General features: G+C 48.5%; 1 protein-coding gene across 4 annotated transcripts in view; it reads left to right on the forward strand.

Annotated features, from left to right (window-relative positions):
• Window positions 1–26,156, forward strand: part of LOC122220530 (palmitoyltransferase ZDHHC14) — a 533,561-nt gene that overhangs the window by 227,495 nt on the left and 279,910 nt on the right. For all 4 annotated transcript variants that reach the window (XM_042940151.1, XM_042940161.1, XM_042940162.1 and 1 more), the window contains 2 exons: window positions 20,784–20,921; window positions 24,333–24,381. In XM_042940151.1, the coding sequence (XP_042796085.1) occupies window positions 20,784–20,921; window positions 24,333–24,381 (187 nt within the window). The remainder of the gene's footprint in view (window positions 1–20,783; window positions 20,922–24,332; window positions 24,382–26,156) is intronic.

Below are 26,156 nucleotides of genomic sequence, written 5' to 3' on the forward strand. Positions count from 1 at the left end.
GGTAGTTCTATGTGTTCTCTCATCTGGTGCTCACAACCGGCCTGTGCATTATTCGGGATGGAAAGTATCACCCCCATCTGATAGGGAACTTTGGTTCAGAGAGGGGAGGGACTCGGAAATGGTCAAACAGCAAGACTCTAGTCGCCTGAACTAGAAAGCATCCTCCCAAGCCCTGTGGGAGAGCTCATAACACACAGATACAGAGCAGAGAGAAACTCAGCTGAGCCTGAAGGTAAACAGCAGGTGGGGGGAAGACTTTCACGTGCAAGGGAAGACAGTAACCTTCACCCTTCCCTGGTAGAAACATGCCGTTCATCCAACAGCGCGTGCGGCTCTGTGCCTGGGCACAGGGCTCTGTGCCGTGGCATGCAGGGCGTGCAGGGAGGGTAGGGAGATGAGTCCCTTGTGCTCGCCAGCCTCTACAAGCTTCTGAAGGCTCCAGGATGGGTAGAGAAGGCAAGTGTCTGGCATGACCTAGTTGGGCCCGTCGCAAAGTCATAAGTAAACTCAGCATGACAGTTATTGCCCCGGGATTACTGAGAGGTTAACAAGACAGGATACATGTGTAAGTCCTTCAGATCTTGAAAAAATATCTCATGTATGCCTCTGAAGGTTATAGTACCCTCCTGAAATTGCACCACCTGAGCGTCCTAGATCTCAGCATAGCACAGGCTTTTGTGCTTTCTGTTAGACCAGGCCTTCTCCTCCTCAGGGCTCCCTGGGTCCTTTAAGATCCACGGGGAGACTTTAATGAGGTGAGCTGCGTACTTGAATCAGAAGGTACCAGCAAGCTGATGGCTTGCAGCAACTTGAGAAGAAGCAGGGAGCCCCACACATGAGAAAGAGTTCAATGATCTGGCCCAACAGTCTGGACGGAGCAAGCTCCCCGACAGGCTCAGAGCCATGAGGACAGGCAGAATGCCGCCTTCTCCATGGGCCTGACTCCCTCCAAGGACAGGGCCCGACCAGGGACCAAGCGCCTTGCTTCTAGGGTTTGCTTAGAGCAGGGATTCCTGATCTGGGCACCGTGGATGGAATTCAGGAGTCCATGAACTTGGATGGGAAAAACAATTACATCTTTATTCTCACTAACCTCAAATGAAATTTAGTATTTCCTTCAATTATGAATACAGGCAGCAAACCAAGTTAGCCGTGTTAGTTGACAATAGAAAGCACAGACATTTTCCGATGACGTCACAACTATTGCAAATATTCAGATGCACATTTACACTTGTTACTATTTCAAAGTTATGGTAGTTGATAAGCTGGAGCTTCTGTTATTTGGCATATTAATAAATAAGCATGCATTTTATTATGTCACAGTTTTTAAATTATTTTGAAAGTAATACTTAGTATTGGTTTCTTTGTCCCCTTGTATATTTTATTAAGTTAATAGCACTTGTGGGGGTGTGGTGCCCGGGTGGCTCAGTCCGTTAAGCATCCGACTTTGGCTCAGGTTGTGATCTCATGGTTTGTGAGTTCCAGCCCCGCATCGGGCTCTGTGCTGACATCTCAGAGCCTGGAGCCTCGTTCAGATTCTGTGTCTCCCTGTCTCTCTGCCCCTGTCCCACTAACACTCTGTCTCTCTCAAACAAATGAATAAACATTAAAAAAAATTTTTTTTGATGTTGAAAATCCCTTCATTCCCATTGTCCTTGTCTTGATTTCTTTATACCACTGAGAAATACTGGCAAAAAAAAAAAAAAAAACAAAAAAAAAAAAACCCTTGGTGTAGTTAAAGAAATTAAGACCTTCCCACAAAGGATAAGATGGCATTGTCTTAAATTTGAAGCAAAGATCGTTTTCCAAGTCCCGCTTGGGTTGTATAGTGGTTTGTGTCACATACCTTTCCCCTGAAAGTGGGCAAAAATACGATGGTGTTACAGAGCATGTTCTTGACTCCTATGAGTTAAATTCACAACAATGTCATAACAGAGTGGTATGCCATTGACCATAGGATAAAAGTAACCAGTTTTCTACCAACCATTTTGTGCCTAAAAAACCATTGCTTATTAGCAACTGATTTATAAGTTTGCTTTTCAGTCCAATTAGTTGGACCAAAAAAAAAAAAAAAAGCTTTTTTCCATCATTGATCATGCTGGGGTTTTGCTGTAGCATAGGAAGTCGCCAGTGCGTGTGCCCGGGATTATTAAAATACTGCGCTCAGAGAAGCAGCGAGCTTCTAGACTAATGATCCTTCAGGGCTATACACGTGGCCACGTAAGCACTTCATTCAGCCTTTGAAGGAATATCTGCTGACTGTTGGTTGTCAGGCCTGTGCTGGGTAGGCACGGGGGCGGGGGGCAGGGGCAGCGGGGTAATGGTGAAGGTGGTTGACGTGGTCCTGCCTGCAAGGAGCTTACACGTGCCTAGCAAGGAACGCAGCCATGGACCAGGGAGGTAGACAGAAAATAGGAAAGTGCAGGGTCCTGTGGGAACACACAGGAGAGGTTCCTGGCCCAGAGGAGGAGCGTCCCTTCTGAGAACTACAGGAGGAGCACCCATTGTCTGGTGAAGGGAGGCGGGCAAGTAGAAAGACACGGGGGCAGGTCGGGCAGCCTGTGCAGAGGCCCAGGACAGGGGAAGGCACGCCGACCCGAGGGACCAGAGGAGAAGAGGCTGATGTGGAGAGTGCAGGCAGACAGGGCTTGAATGAGAGGCAGGAGGTAAGCAGGGACCTTCCAAGCCCCCTGAGGAGTCTCCATCCTACCCCAAGGACGGTAGAGAACAGAGTGACCTTATTAACTGTGTCGCAGGAAGTTCCCTCTGTCCACCTTACAGACGGTGAACGGATGATGGTGACAAGACAGAGCCGAGGAGATGGATGGGAGGCTGTTGTCCCAGGGTGGGGACAGGTTCCCTTGGCCCAGGCTAGGGAATGGCCACGGAGGTGGAAAGACGATGTGGATGGATTCCAGAAACATTTCAGAGGAAGAGCCAACAGGAGTCCATGCTTCATTAAACTCATGGAGTTGGGGCAAAGGGGAATGAGTGATCCCTTTGTCTCCTGAGAGTATGGTTATTTCCCCCACGTTAAACATTAATGCTTTTAAAGAAAAATAGAGTCCACGTATTTTAAGCGAATCGTGGCACGGTGACCTGAGTCTGTGCTGCACGTAACTCACTTTGAGTGCCTGGAAGCCTCTGGCTCTCGGTCCGGAACTCGATCCGTAGCAGCTTACACACGTGGACCCAGAAGCCACGAAAGCGGCTGCACGCAGAGAGCCAGAGCTGCACGTGTCAAGCTGTGAGTGGTTGGTTGGTGTCTGTGAAGTCAGACACAGAGAGGAAAACGAGACAAGGTGGCGGGGGAGTGCTCGAAGATGACGGGAAGAGAAGGAAAGAAGAGGGGGTGGGAAATGCAAATGTAGGGCCGGTGAGGGCAGAGACGTAGCGGGCTCCAGGGGCGCCGGGGTCAGAAGCCTCCCGAGGGCTGAGGGCAGGCAGTGCTGGCACACAGACCTGCCGCCCCGGGAGCTGCCAAGGATGCTGACCACACCGAAGGGTAGGCCCCACAGTGACCGTGCTTCCTTTACCCGGAACGCCCCCCGCTGCCAGCATGCTCGCGCCCCTCCCTTGCCAGCTCTGTACGGTTTACAGAGTGATGCCAGAAAGAGCTCTGAGCGTCGTGGTGAGTGTCATTGCTTGCCCCGAATGAGGAGCCCATTTTCAGCCCTGCCATAAGCCGTGTCTTTCCCCTCTGCCGGAGCCGCGGGATGGAATACGAGGAGGAAGCCAGTCCTTCTAGAGAGCCCACAGGTGACCAGGGACCGGCCATGGGCAAAGGCCGGACTGTGGGCAAGCATGTAAGTGAGCACAGGAGGAGTGAGAGTCTTGTCTCAGGATGTCAGGGACCCTCAGAGGTGGATCCCAGCCAGACCAGGGTCCGCTCTGTCCTGGACTTTCTGCCTAAAAGTCATCAACAGCTTCTTGGAGAGAGAACTAGGAAATAATATCCTAACACACCCTTTTAGAATTTTTGCCCGTGGGGCTCCTGGGTGGCTTAGTCAGTTAAGCATCCAACTTCAGCTCAGGTCGTGATCTCACGGGTGGTGGGTTCAAGCCCCACATCAGGCTCTCTGCTGTCAGTGCAGAGCCTGCTTCAGATCCTGTGTCTCCCTCTTTCTCTGCCCCTCCCCCACGCGTGCTCCCTCTCTCTCTTTCTCTCAAAAATAAATAAACATTAAAAAAAATTAAAAGCAAGTAATAAACAAACATTAAAAAAAGAAAAAGAACTTTTGCCCATGACTTTGTAGGGTGAGTCCTCACATTCTCATCCCTGGGGTACTTCACATTCCCAGCGGGGTCCTTTGGTGGCATCATCCCCGAGCAAGGAGAGTCCCCAGCCCCCTTACGTACTGTTGTCCACAGACAGCTGAACTGGGTCCACCTGAGACAATCTGGGTCTAGAGAGGGAAGAAGCAAATAACCTGCCCGGCCCACCAAGTCGTAGTGAGGTCACCCGTTTCATGTTGTCATCAGTCACCAGGTGAGGCTGGGATGCTGGGAGGGCTCACACCCCGAATGAGAAAAGGCGGGTGAGGCTGGCCCACACCCTGAAAACAAGGACTCCCCCCGATAGACCTCTCAGAGCAGCCTTGGTCTCAGATCCTGCACTTGGCAGGAATGAGGTCTGGGTTCTATTGTGGTGTCGGGGACAGCCACCCCTTCGTGACAAAACGTCACACTGAACGTGCAAAGCCAGGTGCCAGTACGTTCATTTTAAGCAAATGACTATGTGACCCCCTGTCCCAGGGACCAGGGTTCTCCCCCCATGCAAAACCAGCCCAAGCTACTTGGGCAGCCAATTCATAATCAGAATAACAACTGATAAGCGTGGAATGAAAATACAACCACGACAGGAGGCAGAACCCTGCAGGGCCCACCCTGTGCGGCTTTCTAGATACTCGGGCCAGATACTCTCGTGGAGACCGGGAATGGTTTATAAGTGCCCTTTAGAAAAATGCCGTGCTAGAAGACGCTGATAACTTAAAATAATGCATCTAAAATCATTTTTTTTTTTTAATTTTTTTTTTTCAACGTTTTTTATTTTTATTTTTGGGACAGAGAGAGACAGAGCATGAACGGGGGAGGGGCAGAGAGAGAGGGAGACACAGAATCGGAAACAGGCTCCAGGCTCCGAGCCATCAGCCCAGAGCCTGACGCGGGGCTCGAACTCACGGACCGCGAGATCGTGACCTGGCTGAAGTCGGACGCTTAACCGACTGCGCCACCCAGGCGCCCCTAAAATCATTTTTAAAACATGTCTTTTTTATTCTGCACATCATTTATTTAAAAATTGTTTTCAAAAGGGACACCTGGGTGGCTCGGTCGGTTAAGTGTCCGACTTCAGCTCAGGTCACAGTCTCACGGTTCGTGGGTTCGAGCCCCACGTCGGGCTCTGTGCTGACGGCTCAGAGCCTGGAACCTGCTTTGGATTCTGTGTCTCCCTCTCTGTCTGTTCTTCCCTCACTCACACTCTGTCAAATAAATAGACATTAAAAAAATTTTTTAATTGTTTTCAAAAGAGAAAGATTGTGTGTCTGATGAGACAGTTTGGAAAAGTGCATCTCTGACAACAGGAATGTCTCAACGCCAGAATTTCTGGGGCCTCCGAGGCACTTTTCAGCCTGTCCTGGGCTGGCGCCGTGGAATTCTTTGCGCACTGCACAGAGGACCTAAGACTGGACCTAAGCCAGACGAGAGTGGTCTCTGGCCGCGGGTTTTATATTTATCTGGACAAGAAGTGCTTGCCTCATTTCTGCCTGTAATTGTCAAAGTGCAGCTCCTCTTAAAAAACACTTTTTTGACACCCAGGAGAGCCTCAAGCAATTATCTCATGAAAGTCTGTTTCTCTTGGTCTCACTCTCCCCACACGTGTATCTTTTTGCCTTGCTGTCCCTCTTGGTGTGCGTGTGGCTCCTGGCTTTGTGTCTGGGGAATGTGTGCCCGTCTCTGAGTCAGCTCCCTTTGTCTTCCTGAAGTCTGCCTTTCCCTCTGGTTTATGGCTCCAGCTCAGACCCCTGCCCAGAGCTGTGGACTTAAAGATACCCCTGTTATTCTGACACCTCCACTCAGGGAGCCCAGAGACATCCCCCATCAGGCTGCCCCACGACCCCCACCTCGCTCAGAGCCAAACTGTTTGTTGGTCACACTTAGACTGGCAAACACCTAAGAGTCACTTTTGAGTCCTTCCTCCTCTGTCCTTCGTTGACCTGTGGTGCGATTCTGTGCATTTTCTCACTCGGCAGGTCCCAGCTCCAACCACTGCCCTGCCTTTGCACTGTCATGGCCAGCGACAGGCTGCCATCCCCTCTCACCTTGACCGGGCGGGGGTCTCCTGGTGGCCTCCTCCATCCGTCTCTTCTCCCCATCCGATCCACCCTCTATGACCTAGACAGAGTGTGATCACATCACCCTTCTCCTTGAAAGTGCTTTCCATGGGGCGCCTGGGTGGCTCTGTCAGTTAAGCCTCCGACTTCGGCTCAGGTCATGATCTTGCAGTTCGTGGGTTTGAGCCCTGCATCTGGCGCTGTGCTGACAACTCAGAGCCTGGCGCCTGCTTCAGATTCTCTGTCTCTGTCTCTGTCTCTCTCTCTCTCTCTCTGCCCCTCCCCTGCTCACACTCTGTCTCTTTCTCTCAAAAATAAATAAACATTAAATGTATATACAAATTGGTGCTTTCCTGCTGGTGGTTAATAGGAAGGAGGCCAGAATCCTTAACCTGGTCTGCAAGATGTGTGCCCTGCCCACCTCTTCAGCTCCGGGCTCGGCCCCCCTCTCCTGTTCTCCATTCCTGGAACAAGCCACAGTCCCCTCTGTTAACTCCTGCCCACCTTTCAGGAGGACCCCTGGAGTGGTTTCTCAGGGACACCCCCCCCCCCCAGGCTGTCTGAGCTCTGGCTTCACCCGCCCAGGCTGTCATGATACACTGAGGGCTTATTTGGACTGAGAGCTGTGTCTGTATCTCTCATCCCGCATTCTCAGCAACCAGCACCGTGCCTGGCATGCAGCTCCTTAGTTAATATGTGCTGGTGGAGGGAACAAAGGAAGGGAGAGAGGGAAAGAGAAAAAAAAACCAAGTGAGTATTCCTCTACCTTCCTTTCCCACTTTACCTTTCTCTCTTAAAAAAAAAAAAGTATATTGTTTTTTCGGTTCTATGACTAGGTTAGTGCTCTCAACTGGAACAAAAAAGTTTCCTTTCCCCAATCTAAACTAAATAAAACTCGCAGCCCCACCCTCAAACCCTCAAAGTTCCAGCAGTACAAATGAAAATTTTCAGACTCCAGGAGAAATGGTAAAAAAAAAAAAAAGAAGAAAGAAAGAAAGAAAGAAAAAAAGAAATTAAATACAAGGGTGATGGGGAATTGGTAACCCTGATGGAGCTCTAGGAGGCTGTCAATGACATGACTGAGAATGTATTCAGGCCTCTTGCAAATATGACGTGTACATAGATTTATTCACTGGGGAAGTTTTTGAGAGCCTGTCATGTGCCCACTACAAATTTGAATAAAGCAGTCATTGCCTTCGAATGTTTTTCTTCCCTGCAACTCACAGTAAGAAATGCATATACCCTGGTGCCCAATGTATACAAATGTATGCAATGTATACAAATGCCCAGATAGGGTTTCATGAGATGCCTATTTTCTCTTCCTCGTCTTTTTTAAAAAATATGAATGCTCGTCACAACCAACTAATTTCAGGACCCACTATTTACTCACAGCCCTTAGCTTGGAAAACCCTGAATAAAACACGGGCCCTTCCTCGTAAGTAAAGCAGCTCCCTTTCGGCGTGAGCGCTCAGCGGCGGTGCGGTTGTGCACGCTGAGCGGAGAACCAGCCTCCAGCCGGATTGGGGTTTCAGGGCGTGTAATACGGCACATATAGCCGGCCAGTCAGCAGGTAGGAACCTGCCTGCCCGCCTTCTTAGAACAACTCAACCTGAAAATTAGTTGTTTGAAATTAGTTCCTTCATTTTCAGCAAAGTAAACCACAGGTCAGCCAATCTGAGCCCCTCCCCCACGGGGGTGGGTCTGAGAACAGGCTTCAGGAAGCTGTATGTAAACTGCTGTGTGTGTGAAGCAGGGGGTGGGGGGGTAGCACAGTTTTCTTCAGGTTTTCAAAACATTTGGGAATAAAAAAGCTTAGGAACCACTGCCATAGGGGTCAAAAACCCAAGTTTCTGATATTCACGGGAATCAGTGGACGAGAGGGTAGAATCTAAGACTTTGCTTCGTCCCTCTCGTCCCGCTTCCCTAGTTAACCTCAGTTTTTAAAGGATTTTAGCTTTTTCTTTTTTAAATGCGTATTTATTTTTGAGAGAGGGAGTATGTGCGCAAGCAGGGATGGGCACAGAGAGAGAATCCCACGCAGGCTCTACGCGGTCAGCACAGAGCCCGACACGGGGCTTGATCTCGGGAACTGTCAGCTCATGACCTGAGCCAAAATCAAGAGTCGGATGTTGAACCCACTGAGCCACCCAGGCACCTCACTCCTCTCACACCTTCTTCAGCAGCAGCAGGAACCCTCCCCCAGCGGCCCAGCCACTGGGTCTGAGCTGGGTACCTCCGGCAAGTGTCAGCCAGGAGGGTTTTTCTACCTGGCCAGAGGCTTTCCCCGTGGAGTGGGATGTTAGCCCCCTGTAAGTCTAACGGTTAGTCACCACATCCTCGCTGTACTTTGGTCTTAGACGCCCTTTGTAAATCCTTTCAGACAATCCGCCAGAATTTCTAGCCATGAATCTGCCTCGATCAGAAAATCACTTTCCCAGACCATAAACCTATGGCAGTTAACAAGTCTGGCTTCGTCGGTGTGCAGGACCCAAGGTTGATTTTATGCTCTGCTGTCTCTGTCTTAAAATTCTTAGGCATTTTTTTATAAGATGCCCTATACTTTGATTTTGCAGGGGGCCCCACAAATTATGCAGCCAATCCTGACCATTAGCTAGAACCTCTGGCCTGTTCTTTTGAGTGCCTTGGTTTAAAAAAAGTAATTGACAATCCACTGGCTAAACCAGAGTGACTCAGGCAAGTGCTAGGGGTGCTTGTGCTGAACAACAACAGCAGCTAGAAGACAACATACTATATTTAGCATCTAAGAAGTCTGCTGATCGGATTTGTGGGGGGAGGGGTGTTTATGTACTTGTGGTCTCAGGGCCACCAGTATATCCTGCGGCTAACCTGGGTCCATAAGAGGGCCAGTTCTTATAAATTATTTATAGCTTCTACTGCTGAAGCCTGCCAGCACCTCCTAACTTTCTGTAGAGTAGACAACAATTGACTTCCATTCTTGAAATTTTTATTTAGCCGTACGATTTTAGAATTTGAGTTGGACAGAACCTTTTGCAGCATGCCCAGCCGCTGGGGCCCACGAACTTGCCCAGGTGACATTGCAAAGCAGGCCTTTAAGATTAGGATAGCAGGTCCTCTCACCTAGGAATCCCGCGTGCTTTCAACCCGCTCTCCTTTTATAACGGCGCAATGCCACACATACTGGGAACTTGGGACTGCTTGGAATAATTACAGGGAACATTTATTAGTGATTATAAATCTGCGTGTGTGAGGGGGGGTGTGTGTGTGGTTGTAAGCAGTGGGCCATTTTAGAAGATGGAATATATGGGGCGCCTGGGTGGCGCAGTCGGTTAAGCGTCCGACTTCAGCCAGGTCACGATCTCGCGGTCCGTGAGTTCGAGCCCCGCGTCAGGCTCTGGGCTGATGGCTCAGAGCCTGGAGCCTGTTTCCGATTCTGTGTCTCCCTCTCTCTCTGCCCCTCCCCCGTTCATGCTCTGTCTCTCTCTGTCCCAAAAATAAAAATAAAAACCGTTGAAAAAAAAAAAAAATTAAAAAAAAAAAAAAAAAAAAAGAAGATGGAATATAATGGGGAAACTCAATATATCAGACAAATAGAGGTCTATCTACTCCAGTTGAAAGGGAAGAGGAGGTGAATGATGGGGGAGGGGCACCCCAGCGCCGGCACCCAAGGAGCTCAATTTGGAAATCATCAGTTCTGTGTCACATGGAGGCCACACCTAACAAAGAAAGGGAGGCCCCAGCAGCAGGAGCCACACAGGGAATGTAAGCAAAGGGCTCATGTGATCTCACTTGCTTTGGGCGATCTTTCTAGCAACAATCTGGAGGGGGATACACTGACTGGGCACTCCAGGAAGATTTTACAGTGGTTCACAAAAGAGCTGATAAGGGCGTGTACCCTGCAATGGCCTGCAGAGACAGGGAGCAGAAGCTTAGGAAAGACAGCAGGTGGGGCGCCTGGGTGGCTCAGTCAGTTAAGTGTCTGACTTCAGCTCAGGTCATGATCTCATGGTTCGTGGGTTCAAGCCCTGCATCAGGCTCTCTGCTGTCAGCTCAGAGCCTGGAGCCTATTGTCTTCTCTCTCTGCCCCTCCCCTGCTTGCATGCACATGCGCACTCTCTCTCTCTCACTCTCTCTCTCTCTCTCTCTCTCTCTCTCAAAAATAAATAAATAAATAAATAAATAAATAAATAAACAAACAAACAAACAAACAAACTTAAAAAAAGAAAGGACAAGACAGCAGGAATACAGCTATCAATCCTATTGACCAGCTGGATATGAGAGATGTGTACAAAGGACAGAAACGAGCTCATTCTCTACCATGGGCAACTAGATGCTTGGGGTGCCATTTGCACAGACGAGGCAGGTAGTGAGCAGAGAGTACAGGGGAGCATAAAGAATGTAGCTTTGGACCCGATGGAGGTGAGGGGTCTACGAGACACGTAGGAATGCCTAGCAGGCAGGTGGAAAGGCAGCCAAGTGCTCAGTCGAGGAGAATTGTATCAGTGAGAAGAGTAAAGGCCCCAGGCCGGAGCTTGGGACGAGTGACCCTGAGATATTGCCTCGTGCTCAACGGGAATGACTCTTGTTACCTCCTCCCAACTGTACCCTCCCAAACCTGGATGTCTGCAACTGGCCATCAGACCGTGAACCAGAGGGGCAAAGGGATTGTGGAATGTCGGACACGTGTCCTGAAATGCCCGTCACACAAGCCGCTGGAGAAGCAGATACTTGAGGGGGCTGAACATCTGTGCAGAGTGGGAATTTTGGAAACCCTTACAGAGGACTTCTGAGCCTCAGACAGCTTTTCTGCCCACCTGAGCCTGGCTTTGCTTCTATTCTCTTGTCCCAAAAGAACTGGATTGAGCCACCAGAGCCCCTGCCTCTGAGAGTTGCTGGGCAGAGAGGGCACCCGAGGGTCTTCTGGCCAGGGCACAACTTTTAGAAATGGGAAACTGAGGACAGTTATGAATATCATGAATATGAATATCAGTCGCACAGACTGAAGAAGGATCAGAGGAGGAACACCGGCCCCTCCCGCTTTCCTGTCTCACATCTGTCCACGTCACCTTGTGACACCCGTCTGTCCATGTCACCTGGTAACACACAGGTATGAGCCGTAGTCGTGAGACACGGTGTGAATACAGTTGTATTATCATATGAGATGTGAAAGCACCTTCAAATGTATAAAGCACAGTCTGTATTTCAACTTCAGAAAAATGAAATGTCTCAGAAGTTTTGCAAAGAGGTTTCATTCCAGATAATTTTTTTTAATTACTACTTTGGACACATCAGAGTTTTCTTTTTAAGGGAATCATCATCCATCCCATTGAGTCATTGCGTCCTGCTCATTGACACAGCTCTGTGCCTTAGGTGATGCAGAGTCTTTGCTACAAGATCACAGAAGCGTGTTTACTTTGGAAAAGCGTGCCCATTGGGAACACCAGTTTCCAACTGTGTATATACAGAGTCAAATTAAAAAGTTTTGAAGAGGCTTAGAATTAATTGTCAGCTTTACGTGTGCAACGTACTCATGAGCTAACTCCGTTCTGAAACCTTCATTTTGGGGATAAATTGACTAAGGCTTCAAAAACGATTATAATGGAACATGAAAGAACATGTGACTCAAGAGTGTGGAAGACTTGGGGAAAACAGTGACTAGATATCAGAAGGGGCTCTTGACCCAGGCCCAGCATGGAATAGCCAGGGGACCCTGGCCATCCTGTGGCTCCGACCTTCACGGTCCTCACTCATTCCTGCCTGCTGCCTATCTCCCACTGCGAATGTGAACAAGGACTGACGACCAGAAAGCCCTCAAATGGTTAAGCCATTCTGATGTAAGGTGGGGTTGATACTGATTTCAAGGCCTGGAATTTCTAGAGAAGAACGGAGATGTTTAGGGGGGGTGTCAGTTGACAGTACGGGCTTGTAGAAGATCATTTGTTTTATTCCGTGGAGAATTCAGGGGAACCCCACACAGAGTTTCTGGCCCTGCAGACCCATAGACAGTGAGGCCGGGGCTGAGAGGGGCCTGGCTGGGCTTGGGGGGGGTGGCATGCCAGGAAAGGAGGCTCCCTGAGCATTCCGGTACTGGCTTATCCTGCAGTTCATTTCAGAGTTTTCAGGACACAGCAGGGACCACTAATGTCTCGAGACTGTGTTCTTGAGGACGTACAAATTTGAACTTACGTTACTGATTTTGTCAGAATGATCCAGAGCCCTTTCCAGGAGGCTGAAAGAGCTCAATAGCAGGGCTGTCGTTCCTGAGTCTTCTGAGGGCAGAGATGCTGGGACACCCAGAGCAGGGAAGGAAATGGATTCTCCTGCATTGGGACTGGCATTTCCTAGGATGCCCCTCCAGGACCCAAAACTTAGGGAATTGTAGGATTTCTTTCCCTCTACCTCATAATGGGCTGATTCACTTTTTTTTGAGAGAGAGAAAGAGAGAGAGAGAGAATCAGAGAGAAAGAGAGAGAATCTCAAGCAGCCTCCGTGCCCAGCACAGAGCCCCGATGTGGAACTCGATGTCACGACTGTGAGATCGTGAGCTAAGCAGAGATCAAGAGTCGAACACTCAACCAACTGAGCCACCCAGGCGCCCCTGGGCTGATTCACTTTGTAAAGTCATCATATTTCTATTAACTTCCTTACGTCTCCTTTCAAAAACGAAGTCTTCTCCCACCTTCTCCCCCACTTTATTTAGCAACTATTTCTATTTGCTTCTCTGGGAGGAACTTTTTCCCCCTCTTCCCAAGTTTCATTGTCCTCTGTGTCTCTAATCAGCAGGTCTCCTCACGGCACAGCCTCCCCCAAAGGCTGGCTTCTCCCCTGCGTGCCCTCCCATCCTCCTAGAAGCAGAAAATTCCCCCAGCATTGGAAACCGATGTTAAAAACAGAAGTTAAACTGATAAGAACTTAAGGAAATGGAAATGTGTACAATTTGCCATCTGAGGAGCCGAAGGCACCTTAGCTGTCCATTGTCAACCCCCTCCCTTGATGCCCACAAAAACTCAGCGCTGTGCCAGATAACGGTGAAGCCAGAGCAGCGGTGGGAGGTGCAGGTGAGACCTTGGCAGGGACGCTTTGGCTTCCACATCACTGCCCAAGGTTATGTTAACCTGCATTGTAAACATTACAACGACTCTACATTCCCTAGTTGGTTTTACGTGAAAAGTTCTCATTTTTGAACAAATGGAGCTAAACCCTGTAGACTCTTAATTTATAGGACGTTGGCAAGGGTTCAAGACCGGAAAAATCCACGCGGGTACTAATAAAACACAGAGTCGTGTTGCATTTTATTTTACACCTCAAAGGGGTCTCAGGGCTTATCGAATTCCACTTTTTACATGTGAGGAAACTGAGTCCCCATGCAGAAGTGATATATTAATAACTTTAAGGCTGCAAAAGTAGTTAATATGATATCACAGATAGAATTCATTTTCAGAAAAGGAGGTAAGAGTTGGGAGGGGATAGGAAACCTTCCCTGATACATCCCTTTGCCCCAAATAACCCCCAAGTGCCACCGTGTCAATGAATGTGTCAAATCTGTATGTCTCACAAGGAGTTTCTGCTTCTTCTGATTTTCACTTTGCTGCAAATGAGGTCATCCTTGCAGAGGTTGGGGTACTTCCTTCTGATTGAGGATAGGCCTCTCCAGACATGAGCTAGGTGTCCTCTGCATGGTTCAGGATGCCCTGAACCAAGTGCCAGTCCTGGGTGGCAGCGTTCCATTCTTATTCCCATTCCTGTGATCGGCGCGGGGGGGTGGGGTCAGGTGCCCACGTGTGCTGCTCTAGGAGGGAGGGGTCGGGTCCTCAGGCCCACCCAGCCCAGCCGGCAGAGCAGGAGACAGTAACAGGTGGTGGGTAAGGGTCCAGATGAACACCTGGATTCCAAGGCCAGCTTCTCACCTGCACCTTCTCATCTGTAAAATGGGCATAAGAGCGTCAGCCTTACCAGGTGGTCTGAGAAATAAATGACATAATTCCCTGCAAGGACCCCCTGAGGGTGGATAAAAGTGAGAGGAGGAGGTGGAGTGAGCGTGCCAGGCTGCTTTCCAGAAACCTAACCAGGCCTTGGACACACACATTTTAACTCGGATCTTACCAAAAGTTTAGAACAGCATGAATTATTTAGTGTCTAAGAATCACACGGGAGCCATAAAGGCCGGGTGACAATACGTGCCGCTCTACTTCGGCATTCCTCATTTTAAAAAAGAAACCAAAGAGGGGCGCCTGGGTGGCTCAGTCAGTTAAGCGTCCGACTTCGGCTCAGGTCACAATCTCGCGATCCGTGAGTTCGAGCCCCGCATCGGGCTCTGGGCTGACGGCTCAGAGCCTGGAGCCTGCTTCCGATTCTGTGTCTCCCTCTCTCTCTGCCCCTCCCCCGTTCATGCTCTGTCTCTCTCTGTCTCAAAAATAAATAAACTTAAAAAAAAAAAAAGCTGCTGAGGATTCAACTCAGTTAAAAAAAAAAAAGAAACAAAAGATACCTCACAGGGCAAGATTTGTCCAATTGGGGAAGTTAAAAAAAAAAAAAGTGCTAGGTTTAAAGGAAAAATAATTTTCCATTCCGTACCTTTAACAACACTTACTTTAGATGTAGTAACATTTAAATGAGAAGTTTTTAATTTCAATTGCATAGTTACATCTATTATTTCACACGATTCTCGAGACACTGCTGGAGAAGGAAGTTAGGCTTGTTATTTCCCTTCTCCTGACCAAGCTGAGATGTGGCCCACCTAGAGCCCAGGACCACTGTCTGGAAAATGCAGACTTTTTGGGTCCGCTGCTGCCTGGCCTGAGGGTATGATTTTTCTCTATCTCTGGATCCCGTTCTTGAGGGCCTGTAGTAGAGCCTGACTTTTAGGAGATTTTAAATTCTTAATGTTTCAAGCATTGTATTCCTTTCTCTGGCAACCTTCAAACACAGCTTTGGCAAATATTTTTTCTTTAATATTTCAGGGGACTTTTCTGTCCTGGTACAATTTTAATGCTTCTATTTTCCTTTTTTTAAGGGTCTTTTTCATACTCCATTTCTCCCCCAAATCTTCCTCTGGTCGGGGCTGAGGCATAGTCTCTGCTCAGAATCTGTGGCCCCTGATGGGTAGTCCCTCACTTTTCGTGGTGATTCCCTGGTCTATAAGGTGTGGGCATAGCACCTGGGGCTACTCTGGGGCTGTTGTCCAGGACAGATGACAGACGATGAAATAATAAAATACATAATCATGTAACATGCAGTCAGTGAATGGTACCTTTAATCATCATTAATAATATTATTGTTGGGGTGCCTGGGTGACTCAATCAGTTGAGCGTCCAACTCTTGATTTCGGCTCAGGTCATGATTCCAGGGTCGTGAGATTGAGCCCCCCCATTGGGCTCCTCGCTGAGTGTGGAGCCTGCTTGAGATTCTGTCTCTCTTCCTCTACCGCTCTCCCCTGCTCTCTCTGTTTAAAATTGATAATCATAATCATAATATTGTCATTATTATTTTGACTTTGGGGTTAACAAAATAAGACTTTTCTAAAGTGTGCCCCCACTGGCCATTTTAATGGAACCTTCTTTCCCCACTTAGATCTCAGGGCAGGTGACTTTTTGAAGTCGGCTTGCATCCCAAACATAGCATCTGGGTCTCCCTGTGGCATCCTGTGGAGCTTTTCATAAAACCACGTCTGCCTCCCACTGTTAGTGTAGAGGCCACTTCTTGCCATGAGCTGATTGACACTAAGAAGTATCCAGCGGGTGCTTTTAACCTCTGGTCAACAGCTTCCAACCCTCAGCCTTCTCTGAACTCATTCAAATTTCTCAGACCCTGCCTTTTCCTCTGGTTGGCTCCCCAGCGATCTCCTCCTTGACCAGCATTTTCAGTGTCTGTTCCTGGCCACCAGGAGCAGCGACTACCCAGAAACCTACCAAAAGCGATTAAAGGCATCTCTTCCTTGGCTTGGTGCATGTTTGTTGAGTGTCTGCCAGGCAATTCGGGTGGCCAGAAATTGTCTCTTACCGCAAGGCTCACCAGGGGGAGGGGAGAACAGATCCACACAGGGTGGTGTGGTGCTAACAGGGCCGTGGGCAGGGCGCCCCCGCTGGCTACTCGGATCTCCAGTTACTTTACAGAACCTTCCAGGTTTATCAGCACCCCGCCCTGCCCCTGTGTTCCATTCCCCACCTCTGAAGCTGTTCCTGTGTGCGGCAAGACTGAGCACAGACCCACAACAGCATAGCATAGCCCAGGGAATAGCTCCTAGTGCTTTTTAAAGGAACTCTCCAGAAATGTAGCAGTGTAGAGGCCACTCCCTTCTGGCTGGGTCCAGACCTCAGAATCAAGGGATGTGGCAGAAAGTCCAAAGCGTTTTTTTTAAAGAATCTCCCACAGCACCCCCCACTCCACCGCCAGTACACAGGACACCCGTTTAGTTTTTCCACGTGGAAAATCCACGAGATGACCTCTAATGATAGTCGTTCAAAATGTCTCCGATGTTGCAGATTCTTGCAAGTAGCTTTCCAGCTGCTGGGTCCCCCTCTCCTCCTCCAGATGTTCTCCCTCTCGGCCAATTACTGCTTCATCCAGGTCCCCGGGAGCACGTCGTGCACAGCTGTGGCCACTTCCTCTTGTCCCATCTCAGCCTGTCCCCAACTCTTGTCTGCTCTTCTCCCCTGGAAACTGAGTAACAGAAGCCTCCCACTCGGAACACCCCCAGGCCCCCGCTGAGCTCCTTCCACTCTGAGCTAGGGCAAGTGCGCTCAGAGCAGAGCCACGCGGGCTGGGGTGACACCTCTTGTCCTGCTTTTATCCTTGACCCATAAAGAGAGACTGTGCGCTTGCCAACATTGGTGAGAGAACAGATTGAGGTAGACATTCAGTTGGGTTTTCTCTGTTAGGAGTTCATTCCCAGAGTCTGAGGGGTATCTGGAGGCTGAAAACAAAGCAACCCATCAGATAAGATAAGGAACGCCTTGAAGCCATGGGGCGGTGGTGGTGTTTTCCTTCCTAGCACTTGACGCGGTGCTGGGCGCAGGAAAAATACTCAAGAAAGGCAGCGTGCATGTCGGAGCCAGGATCCTGGAGGCAGAGCAGGGCTTCTTCCCAGCCTTGGTACTCGTGAACTGTGTGACATTGGGCAACACACTTGCTGGCTTGGATGTCCTTTTGGCAGTATGAGGGCTTATTCAGTCATTTGACAAATATTCATCAAAGGCCTAGAGTAGCGTTGGCAAACACGAACAAAAAATAGATGATTTTGGATAAACGTGGGGGTAGAGCTGACAGGACCTGTCGAAGGCAGTGCATGGCCATTTTGGTTGGCAGTTGAACGTTGGGAGAAAGAGAATTCACGGTGGTAGAGAATCCACAGAGGAGAGGAGAGGCCCAAGCTGAGCCCAGGGTGCAGCCCACCTCCAGAAGTCAGGCAGAGAGTGAAACTGAGCAAGGGGATGGGAGGAGGGCATGGCGGAGGGCATGGCATGGCGCAAGCGGCCATTGGACAGAGATGCCCACCGAGTCTTGGAGGCTCATTTACCGCCATGTATTCAACACACACCAAGAAGGACGTGGAAAACGTTCAATAAAAGAATTTCACTGGGAGCCTACATTTCAATGGGATTTTTGTTAGCCTAGAAAGTTTTCAGTAAGACAAGTTTCCAAGTGGAAACTGCTTCCAGCTCAAGACTGCCAGGCCACCAGGCATTCACACCATTCCTGAGACATGACTGGTTTTGCAAGAAGCCTCCCAGACCCCATGAGCAAGGGTCTCATGCACACCATCTACTGTCTTCACTTCTCCAGTGGGTCTGCCTCCCTCAGCCGCTAGTAAACTTTCTAAGCGAAAAACAAAACAGCCGCCCGCCCCCACAGCCATGGTCGACAGTGGGTGGCCAAGACCCTTGTACTTCGACGGGGGTGTCCACAGTGTTAGTGACACCTCCCAAGCCTTAGTGTCTTCTGTGCTGATAGGCGACTTTTGCTTGAGTGAAGAGGCTGAATCCACATATTTTGGGTTTGGAGATCAGCTTTCGTAGCTGGGGTCAGAGATTCTGACCTAACATGTGCTCCTGTGCCCCCAAGCCTCCAATTCTCATTCCCATTTTCTGTTCCCATGGATAAAGAAGAGGCTTCTTGAAATGGCACAAAGTCTTGGGAAAATCTCACTGGTTCAGATTTTTTTCTCTCTTTTTGCCCTTTGTGCAGATGTTATCGGTACAGCCCGCATAGACCAGTGACTTGGGAGAACTGAGGTTGTTTTTACACAAGAGTTCACTTTTCCAGCTGTGTGGCTTGGCAACACGTGTCATCACATGATGTGGTCCAGCAACAGGCATTACTTACCTCACGTGCCAGCCTCTGGTGACAGGCCATCGGGCTGTCACCAGACCAGTGAGGTCTGAAATTTCTCTCCGGGTCCCCTGCTCAGACTGGCTGTTTGTCGTTCGCACCACTGGCAGACAAGCATGACTCTTAGGGCTCCTCTGCCACCACTGTCCCCAGGTGTCCTTGCACCCTTCTCAAGAAGCAAGCTTGTAGGAAACATAAAATAGAAGATGAGTGATTTGTGACAGGTGACCAGAAAGAAAGGCAACACCGCCTTGCCTGACTTTGGTCGGTTTACTTACATGGTCACACCTGATGTGCACCTCTCTGTGTGTTTTTAAAATGTTAAGCGTCTGACTTCGGCTCAGGTCGTGTGGGTTTGTGGGTTTGAGCCCTGCATCGGGCTCTGTGCCGACAGCTCAGATTCTGTGCTTTGCATTCTGTGTCTCCCCCTCTCTCTCTGCCCCTCCCCCCCAAACAAAATGGATCCACATCAAAATAAACAAACAAACAAATAAATAAATAAAACACATAGGGATTTAAAATATGAAAATTGAATAGAAGTTAAGCTTGGGAAAGACCCCGTGTAGAAAGCTAACTCATCCCCCCTGGTGTTTTCGGCCCCCCTGGCAGCAGGCGGTCAGATCAGGGTGTGTTAGGAGGGCACTCTGGATAGTCCTTTGGATGGAAAACCAGCCGAGGAGTAGAGAAAAGAGAAGCACTTGGCCATTACTTGCAGGGGGAAGGACGAGTCACAACCTCATTTCAGACGTTGTGTGAAATTCCCGAGGTGAGAAGACACGGGTCTATATGTAGGGAACCGGGGGTGACGGTGTGGAAGTGCCCAGTCCCAGCACTTGGGCACTTGTGGGGTGCCCTCAGGTTCTAGCTCTACTGATTCTGAGCTGTGTGGCCCCACACGAGCAGCCTTCCCTCTCTCTAGGCCTCCGTTGGCTCCCCTGTAAATTAGGGCAGCATCATTTTCCTCCTAAAATGGCTCAAGGCCAGAGGTATCAAGGTATGTGACTTCTCTTAACAAACCACAAAACACTGTACTTTGTAAAAAGGCTTTCCCAGACATTACTTAACCCCACAAGGACTCTATAAAAGCATCTCCGTTTCACAGGTAACTTAGCCGAGAACTGTGGACTGAAAGACGCGGTGTCTTACCGTGCGCGTGAAGACCACGGTTTTTAAAATACCAATTTTCCTGCAACTATTGAAAGAGTGGAGGCATTTCCTTGGGAGACCGTTGTCATGGGAGGAGAGAACAAGAGACAATCCCTCTGTCCTGGGACAGGCCCCCTGGACAGGGACCTCCGTCTACAGCCGCTGACGAGAGACGTGTCACTCAGTACCACACGTGCATGCCCACACGCAAGCACGCACGCAAACACGTGACGAGAGAGGTGCTCACTCGGTCCCACGCACAGACACACACGTGTGCATGCACACACATGCACGTGAGCGAGGGGCCGAGCCCAGGCCCTGCCCAGCCCAGCACTTAACAGCCATCCTGAGGGAAGGCTGTTCTGTGAACCTAAAAAGCCTGCTGGTACAAAACAGGGAAATCGTCCCTTTTCTAATTGTCACGAGAACTTGAGCGCCTGTTTCTTCAAGTTGTTGTGTGAGAAGGATGCATGTTCCTTGTGCTTTCAAACCAGCTAAGTTCCGTTGAAAGAATGATTCTGTGCTTCAACTGTCTGCATGTTAAGCATTTCTCTGAGCAGTGGATTTGGAAATGCACAGTGTGGTAGGGTTTTGAACAACACAGGCTGGAACTCCATGGGGCCGCTTATACGTGGGTATTTCCCCATAAACACAGCACAGCACCGTGAATGTATTTTCTTTTCCTTCTGATTTTCTGTATGACATTTTCTTTCTGCTAGCTCACTTTATTGTACGAATACAGCATATAGTGCATAGAACGTATAAAATATGTGTTGATCGACTGTGTAGGTGATCGCTAAGGCTTCCAGTCGACCGTGGGCTATTACGGTTAAGTTTCTGGGGGGTCAGAGTTAGATGGGGTTTTCGGCCGTGTGCCCCCACACCATTCAAGGACCAACTGCGTCGTCAGAGTATTGGGTAGCAGGGAGAGTTTCTGTCAAGTAAAAAGACATTTTATTAACTGATTTCCGTATTTTTTTTTTCTGCCTCTCATTTCAGAACGGTTTGATCACCACTGTCCCTGGGTAGGCAACTGTGTGGGGAAAAGAAACTACAGATTTTTTTATATGTTTATTTTATCTCTGTCTTTTCTGACAGTCTTTATACTTGCATTCGTTATCACCCACGTCATTCTTCGTAAGTATGCTGGCGAAATCAGATTACGTATGTAACCATTTGCCTGACTTTGGTTTTCGGATTTAATTTTGATTTAATATTTTGATCATTTCGGGCTTTCTCTTTCTTCTCTTTCCCCTCTTCCTGGGCCTCTCCTCACTTCCAGCCTGCCCCCTTTTGTGTTTCTCCCCTTTCTCCTCCCCTGCCCTCCCCTCCCTTCCTCCTCCCCTGACACCCCTCTCTCCCTGTCACCCTCCTTGACCTCCCCAGCTGCCCTTCTCCCTGCCCTCTCTCCCTTGTTCCTTCTACTCCCCATTCCTGATCCTTCCGGCCACAGCTGCCTGAACGCCCCAGATCAGGCTGTCTTTCACTTATAAGACTTTTTCCTTGATACACTTGCCCCTGCTGCAACCTCAGTGACCTCACTTTCTCTTTTGCTAAGGGATTCCCTGAAAGAATCATTCCCACATTTTGCACAAAGGATAATGGGCTGCAATGATAACCATCAAATAGTAGTTTTGTTTGTTTTTAACATGATACTGGCTTAAGTGAGAACAGTCACCATCCCTAGAAAACAATGTCTGAGGCTGAAGACTGGGTTTTCTAACACACACACATTAAAAATATACAGTTGAAAAGATTTTCAGTTACCTGCTAAACATTAGTAAATCCCTGGCATATGAAGGAAGCAACATTATTAAAACTGAGGTTGGGATATTAACGATTTTAATGTGTATTTGCCTAAGCAAATGACGTTTCTCATTTCCCATTCTGAAGGTCATGACTTTGAATTTCTTTGCTCTCTTGGTTATCCACTTTCCAACAACAGGGAGTGATGAGAAGGAAGTTAATTGGCTTTGAACTATAAACTTAAGCCTTTAACTTCCATTACAGTGCCCATTAGCAACATGAGAGACCAGCGTTGCCTCTGGTCCACATTCCTGAAGTACAGCCATCCGTTAGCAAGTACAAAGCTTCCTCCTGCAGTGTGTCCCTCACTGTGTGAACACAAGCCCACTTTCTTCCCCGGGCAGCAGCACTGATACCACAGATGACATGTGCCCAGGCTGAAGTTGGAAATGCATATCCCCTGCTGCTCTTTGGGTCGGGTTTGGTGCAGCCCAAGATAGGGAGGGCATAGAAAATTTCGCATGGAAACATCGGTCATGATTGGACCTTACGTGGAATCTCCTAAGTTTTCATGGCATTTTAAAACGTAGGTCCCGTTCTTTTTGGCTGAAATCCCTTCATCTGAATGTGACCCAAGTTTGTAATCTATGCTTGAGAGCCATAACTTGGGTGGGATCCCAAGAAGAGAATTAAGGTTTATTAGAGGTCTTTTCCACCCTACCTGGGAAGGGTGTTAATGGTGGCCCTTTGCTCTCTATTTGCAGAGTTGAAAATGGCAAAAAATGTAGCCGGGGTCCTATCTGCTTATTAATAGGCAAAAGAACCAGAGACAAGAAACTGTGGTTTACACAACTCGAGAAGAAATAAGTGCTGATAGTTGCAGCACATTTATGACCTAAAAAATAGTATTCAAACTTGACATTTTTATATCATCTTTAGCAACTTCAGAATGCTTTCATATGTGTATTACTGAAGTGTATTTATGGCCTTGCCCTTACATCTGGGTATCAAGGGCCAGTTTTCGCTTGCTCACCTGCACACGTGAACTCTGGGAACACACACTCACACACACACTGTGAAGCCGGCCACCTGGCAGGAGGGTGGTGTACATTTGGGTACACCCACCACAGTGAGGTACATTTCACTTTCGTCTTCCCTAAAGGTTTACTCACCCCAGATCCAGCCAAATAGAGTTTGCTGGTCTACGACCATACCACCCTGAACGCGCTGATCTGGGAAGCTAAGCAGGGTCTGGCCTGGTTAGTACTTAGATGGGAGAAAATGGAGTTTGCTGTAGTTTATGCTTTAAATATTGTTAATCCCATTCTCCACAAAAAAAAAAAGCGTTCAGAATTTACCTGCTTGCAAATTACCCGAGTGTGTTGAACAAAAGCAAATAAAGATTATCCTCTCCCCTTGTTCTATACCCCCCCAACAAATCCCCCTGAACAACCCCACCCGCCCCCAACTTGGCTTGGCACTCCATGCTCTAAGGAAGGGCAGATTTTTACGTGACTCCCATGATCCCCTAAGATTATGAAAACATTGGCAAAGGCAGAGCACTGTCACCTGAGTTCTCCCTGCCAGGTAATGGGGCTCCGAAGGGAGGTTGGGGGAGAATCCTGTTGTAGCAAAGATTCTGGGGAACCTGATGGCTGGACTTCCTTGTTGAGAAGGGAAGGTTTGGAAAAGCAAGCCAGTTTGGGGTCAGTAGGGAAAGAGAAGTCATTTCTTTTAGGGTCTTCCTTTTGCCTCAATTGAGATGGTGTTTTCTCTAGGATCTGCCCCAGCCCACGTGCTGGCTTTGCCCCACTGGCCTAGCGGAGATGGAAGAAGAAGCCTTAAGCTCTCCTTCTTCATTTTCCTGCTCTTGGCACATCCTTGTGCCTCCGCAGTGGACTGTGGGGAACACAGCACAGAGGGAGGAAATGGGGCCTCGAGGATGAATTTGGAGCCACCCCACCCTCAGCCTTCCCTCCTACACAGAGGCGTCCAGGACCCTGCCTCTAACTGCCCCTGCAGCCGCAGCAGAGATAACACAGTGTCTGTCCTCCCTGTGCCTCTCATCTCTGCCCCGGGCCAGATGATGTCCCCAAAACACATGGCTTCACGCAGCACAGCAGGGACCCAGCATCACCACTCCGAGATGGGAGCACCAAGACTTCCTCCCCCATGGGCATTTATGTTTAAAAACCATGATGTCAACACGTACAATAAAAACTGCTTCTTGTCGGATACATCTTTACTCAAGTCCCTAAAGAAATGTTTTTTTTTTGCACACACAATTCATGTTAAAATGTCTTCAAGCCTAAAGGAGTCAGTAATAAACTCCAACGTTATGAGTTTGTTTACTCTGGGTGCAGAGAAAGACGTCTTTTGTACGCAGCCTGGTTTATAGGATGCCCCAGGTCAAAAGTTAACAAACTTTGGAAAAACAGTCTTTCATAAAAGAAGAGGAAAAAATAGCATACAGTATTCTGTTTTCCTATTAAAATGAGGAAAACAAAGGAGTAATCAGAACTATAATTTATGGGAAAGGACGCAGGCATCCATCTGCTTTTATTGAAAAAATATCCTGCAGATGTCGGGCCTAATTATGAATCTGCCATTTTCTGGTTGAATAACTGTGGTGGAATCTCAGTCCCCGATCAGTATGCTGGTGCTGTAGCACAACAAAATATAATTATTTAATTGATCTTTAGACACCTATTATGTTCATGTAGATGAGGGAGCTTTCCGTATAAAGGCTGTTTTTCTGGAGGTGAATGTGTGAATACTAAATTTTGGTTTCATTTCCCACAGGTTCACAACAGACAGGATTCCTAAATGCTCTTAAGGACAGTCCTGCGAGATATCCTTTCTGGTTGTTCTGTTTTTCACAATGCTACCGTGTTCAGTATTGGACTGACCTCCTGTTTTTCACAATGCTACCGTGTTCAGTATTGGACTGACCTCCTCAACTACCTCATCGTCTGTGCCCTGGCTTTTCTTCTTGGAACTCGTACTTTCTTGCCTTCTGTAAATCCTCCAAAAAACTCCCCGTATTCACTTGCATGCGTTGTGGTGTCTGAATGCTTGAACCTCAAAGTGACTCATTTAGCTCTGTTTAAATCAAAGCGCTTTTTAGCTAGAAAGCCAAGTGTAAATTCTTGCCCACCCCAGGAACCTGCACTGATATGTGTTAAGTCAGGTTGGTTTGGGTAGAAGGAGGGCTGCAAGGTCCAGTCCACCTCATTTTGATCAGGAGGTGGTCCCTGCAGTGTATTTATGGATGCCTGTGTGTGGGTTGCCTTCTTGGTACGCAGTCACCAGATGGGAATCCTCTGACCCTCTATATGGATTCCATCTGGGAATCTCCTTGGGCGCCCCTCCAGACGGTCTGGATGACCTATATTATTTCCGGGAACAGAACACCTTTTCGCAGTCTTGAATGGACTAAAGGTGGTCAATCTCAGGCCATTCAGATTAATCCCGTCCTGCCAAACAGTATATATGGGCGTGTACCACGCTTATTTTGAACTTCTTGAAAGAGAAATATTCACCCATGATGCGCTCGAATGGGCTCCCCGCCTCACCCATCCCCCTAAGTTTCACATTCATTGTTGTAGCGCTGGCCCACTGGACCCATTGACCTGGCTCCATCTGGGACCCAGCTCCCTTTCTTCTTCACATAAACAAGTAGGCTGGACTTGAACTTCTCAGTACTCCCAAAAGTAATCTTCATCTTGTGGTAGAGAATTCTTAAACAATGAATGAAGAACTTGATGAAAATGTATGTATCATGTACAGCATTTAGTTAGTAAGATAAGCTGGCTCACGTCCCTGGGAACTGGTGTGTGGGTGGTGGTAGTGTTATTAAGATAGAACTGACAACAAATGTGGTCTTATAGATATTTGCATAATATAAAGTATCTCCTTTTTGGTGCCTCTGTGTTCATAGGCAGCATAGAACGTTGGTTGCAAGTACAGATCCTATAGTCGACTAATCTCTTAAAAGGGGGACAGGTGACATATGGAAGATATACAAAGGGGGCTTGGGTCCTGTCTTCTATTAAGGATCTGGGAAGCAAGAGTTAGCTAGAAGTTATCCAGAAAGAAAGGTGGTCCTGAGAATGAAATTTTCAGTGTTTGTGGCTGCTAAGAACAGGTCTCATGAGAAATGTCTCTCTTCATCCCTGTCCCCAGTCCTGCCAGGGTGACACCCTCCACCATCATCTCCTCCATGCCCTTCTATTTTCAAGGCCTGTTGCTTTGGCATATCTTACAGTCAAGCCTTGTCTTTTCTTCCCAGAAGAAGAGGCTTATCTGTCTTTCAGGAAGTTGGTTACATCATGAAAACACGCTGGTCATGTTAAGTTTAATACATGCACCTAAGACCGGAACCAAGGTCTGGGCTGCCAGCTGGAATGCTTTCTGAAGCCTCGAGAGTGTGGCAACCTGAGCTACCTCCCCTCCTCTGTCCCTGGCACCTGTGACCATTCTGACCCCTGGATGTCTGTGCAGAATGCATGTGGAGCACTTCAGACAATGAGAGGTATCAGTGACAGGGACCCCACTCGGTGGGGAGGGGAGGCAAAAGCCCACCTGAGACCTGGGGGATTTCAGCTGCCCCCTTCCTTGGGGCCT

The sequence above is a fragment of the Panthera leo genome, chromosome B2 (genome assembly GCF_018350215.1).
Source record: "Panthera leo isolate Ple1 chromosome B2, P.leo_Ple1_pat1.1, whole genome shotgun sequence".
Taxonomy (NCBI): Eukaryota; Metazoa; Chordata; class Mammalia; order Carnivora; family Felidae; genus Panthera; species Panthera leo.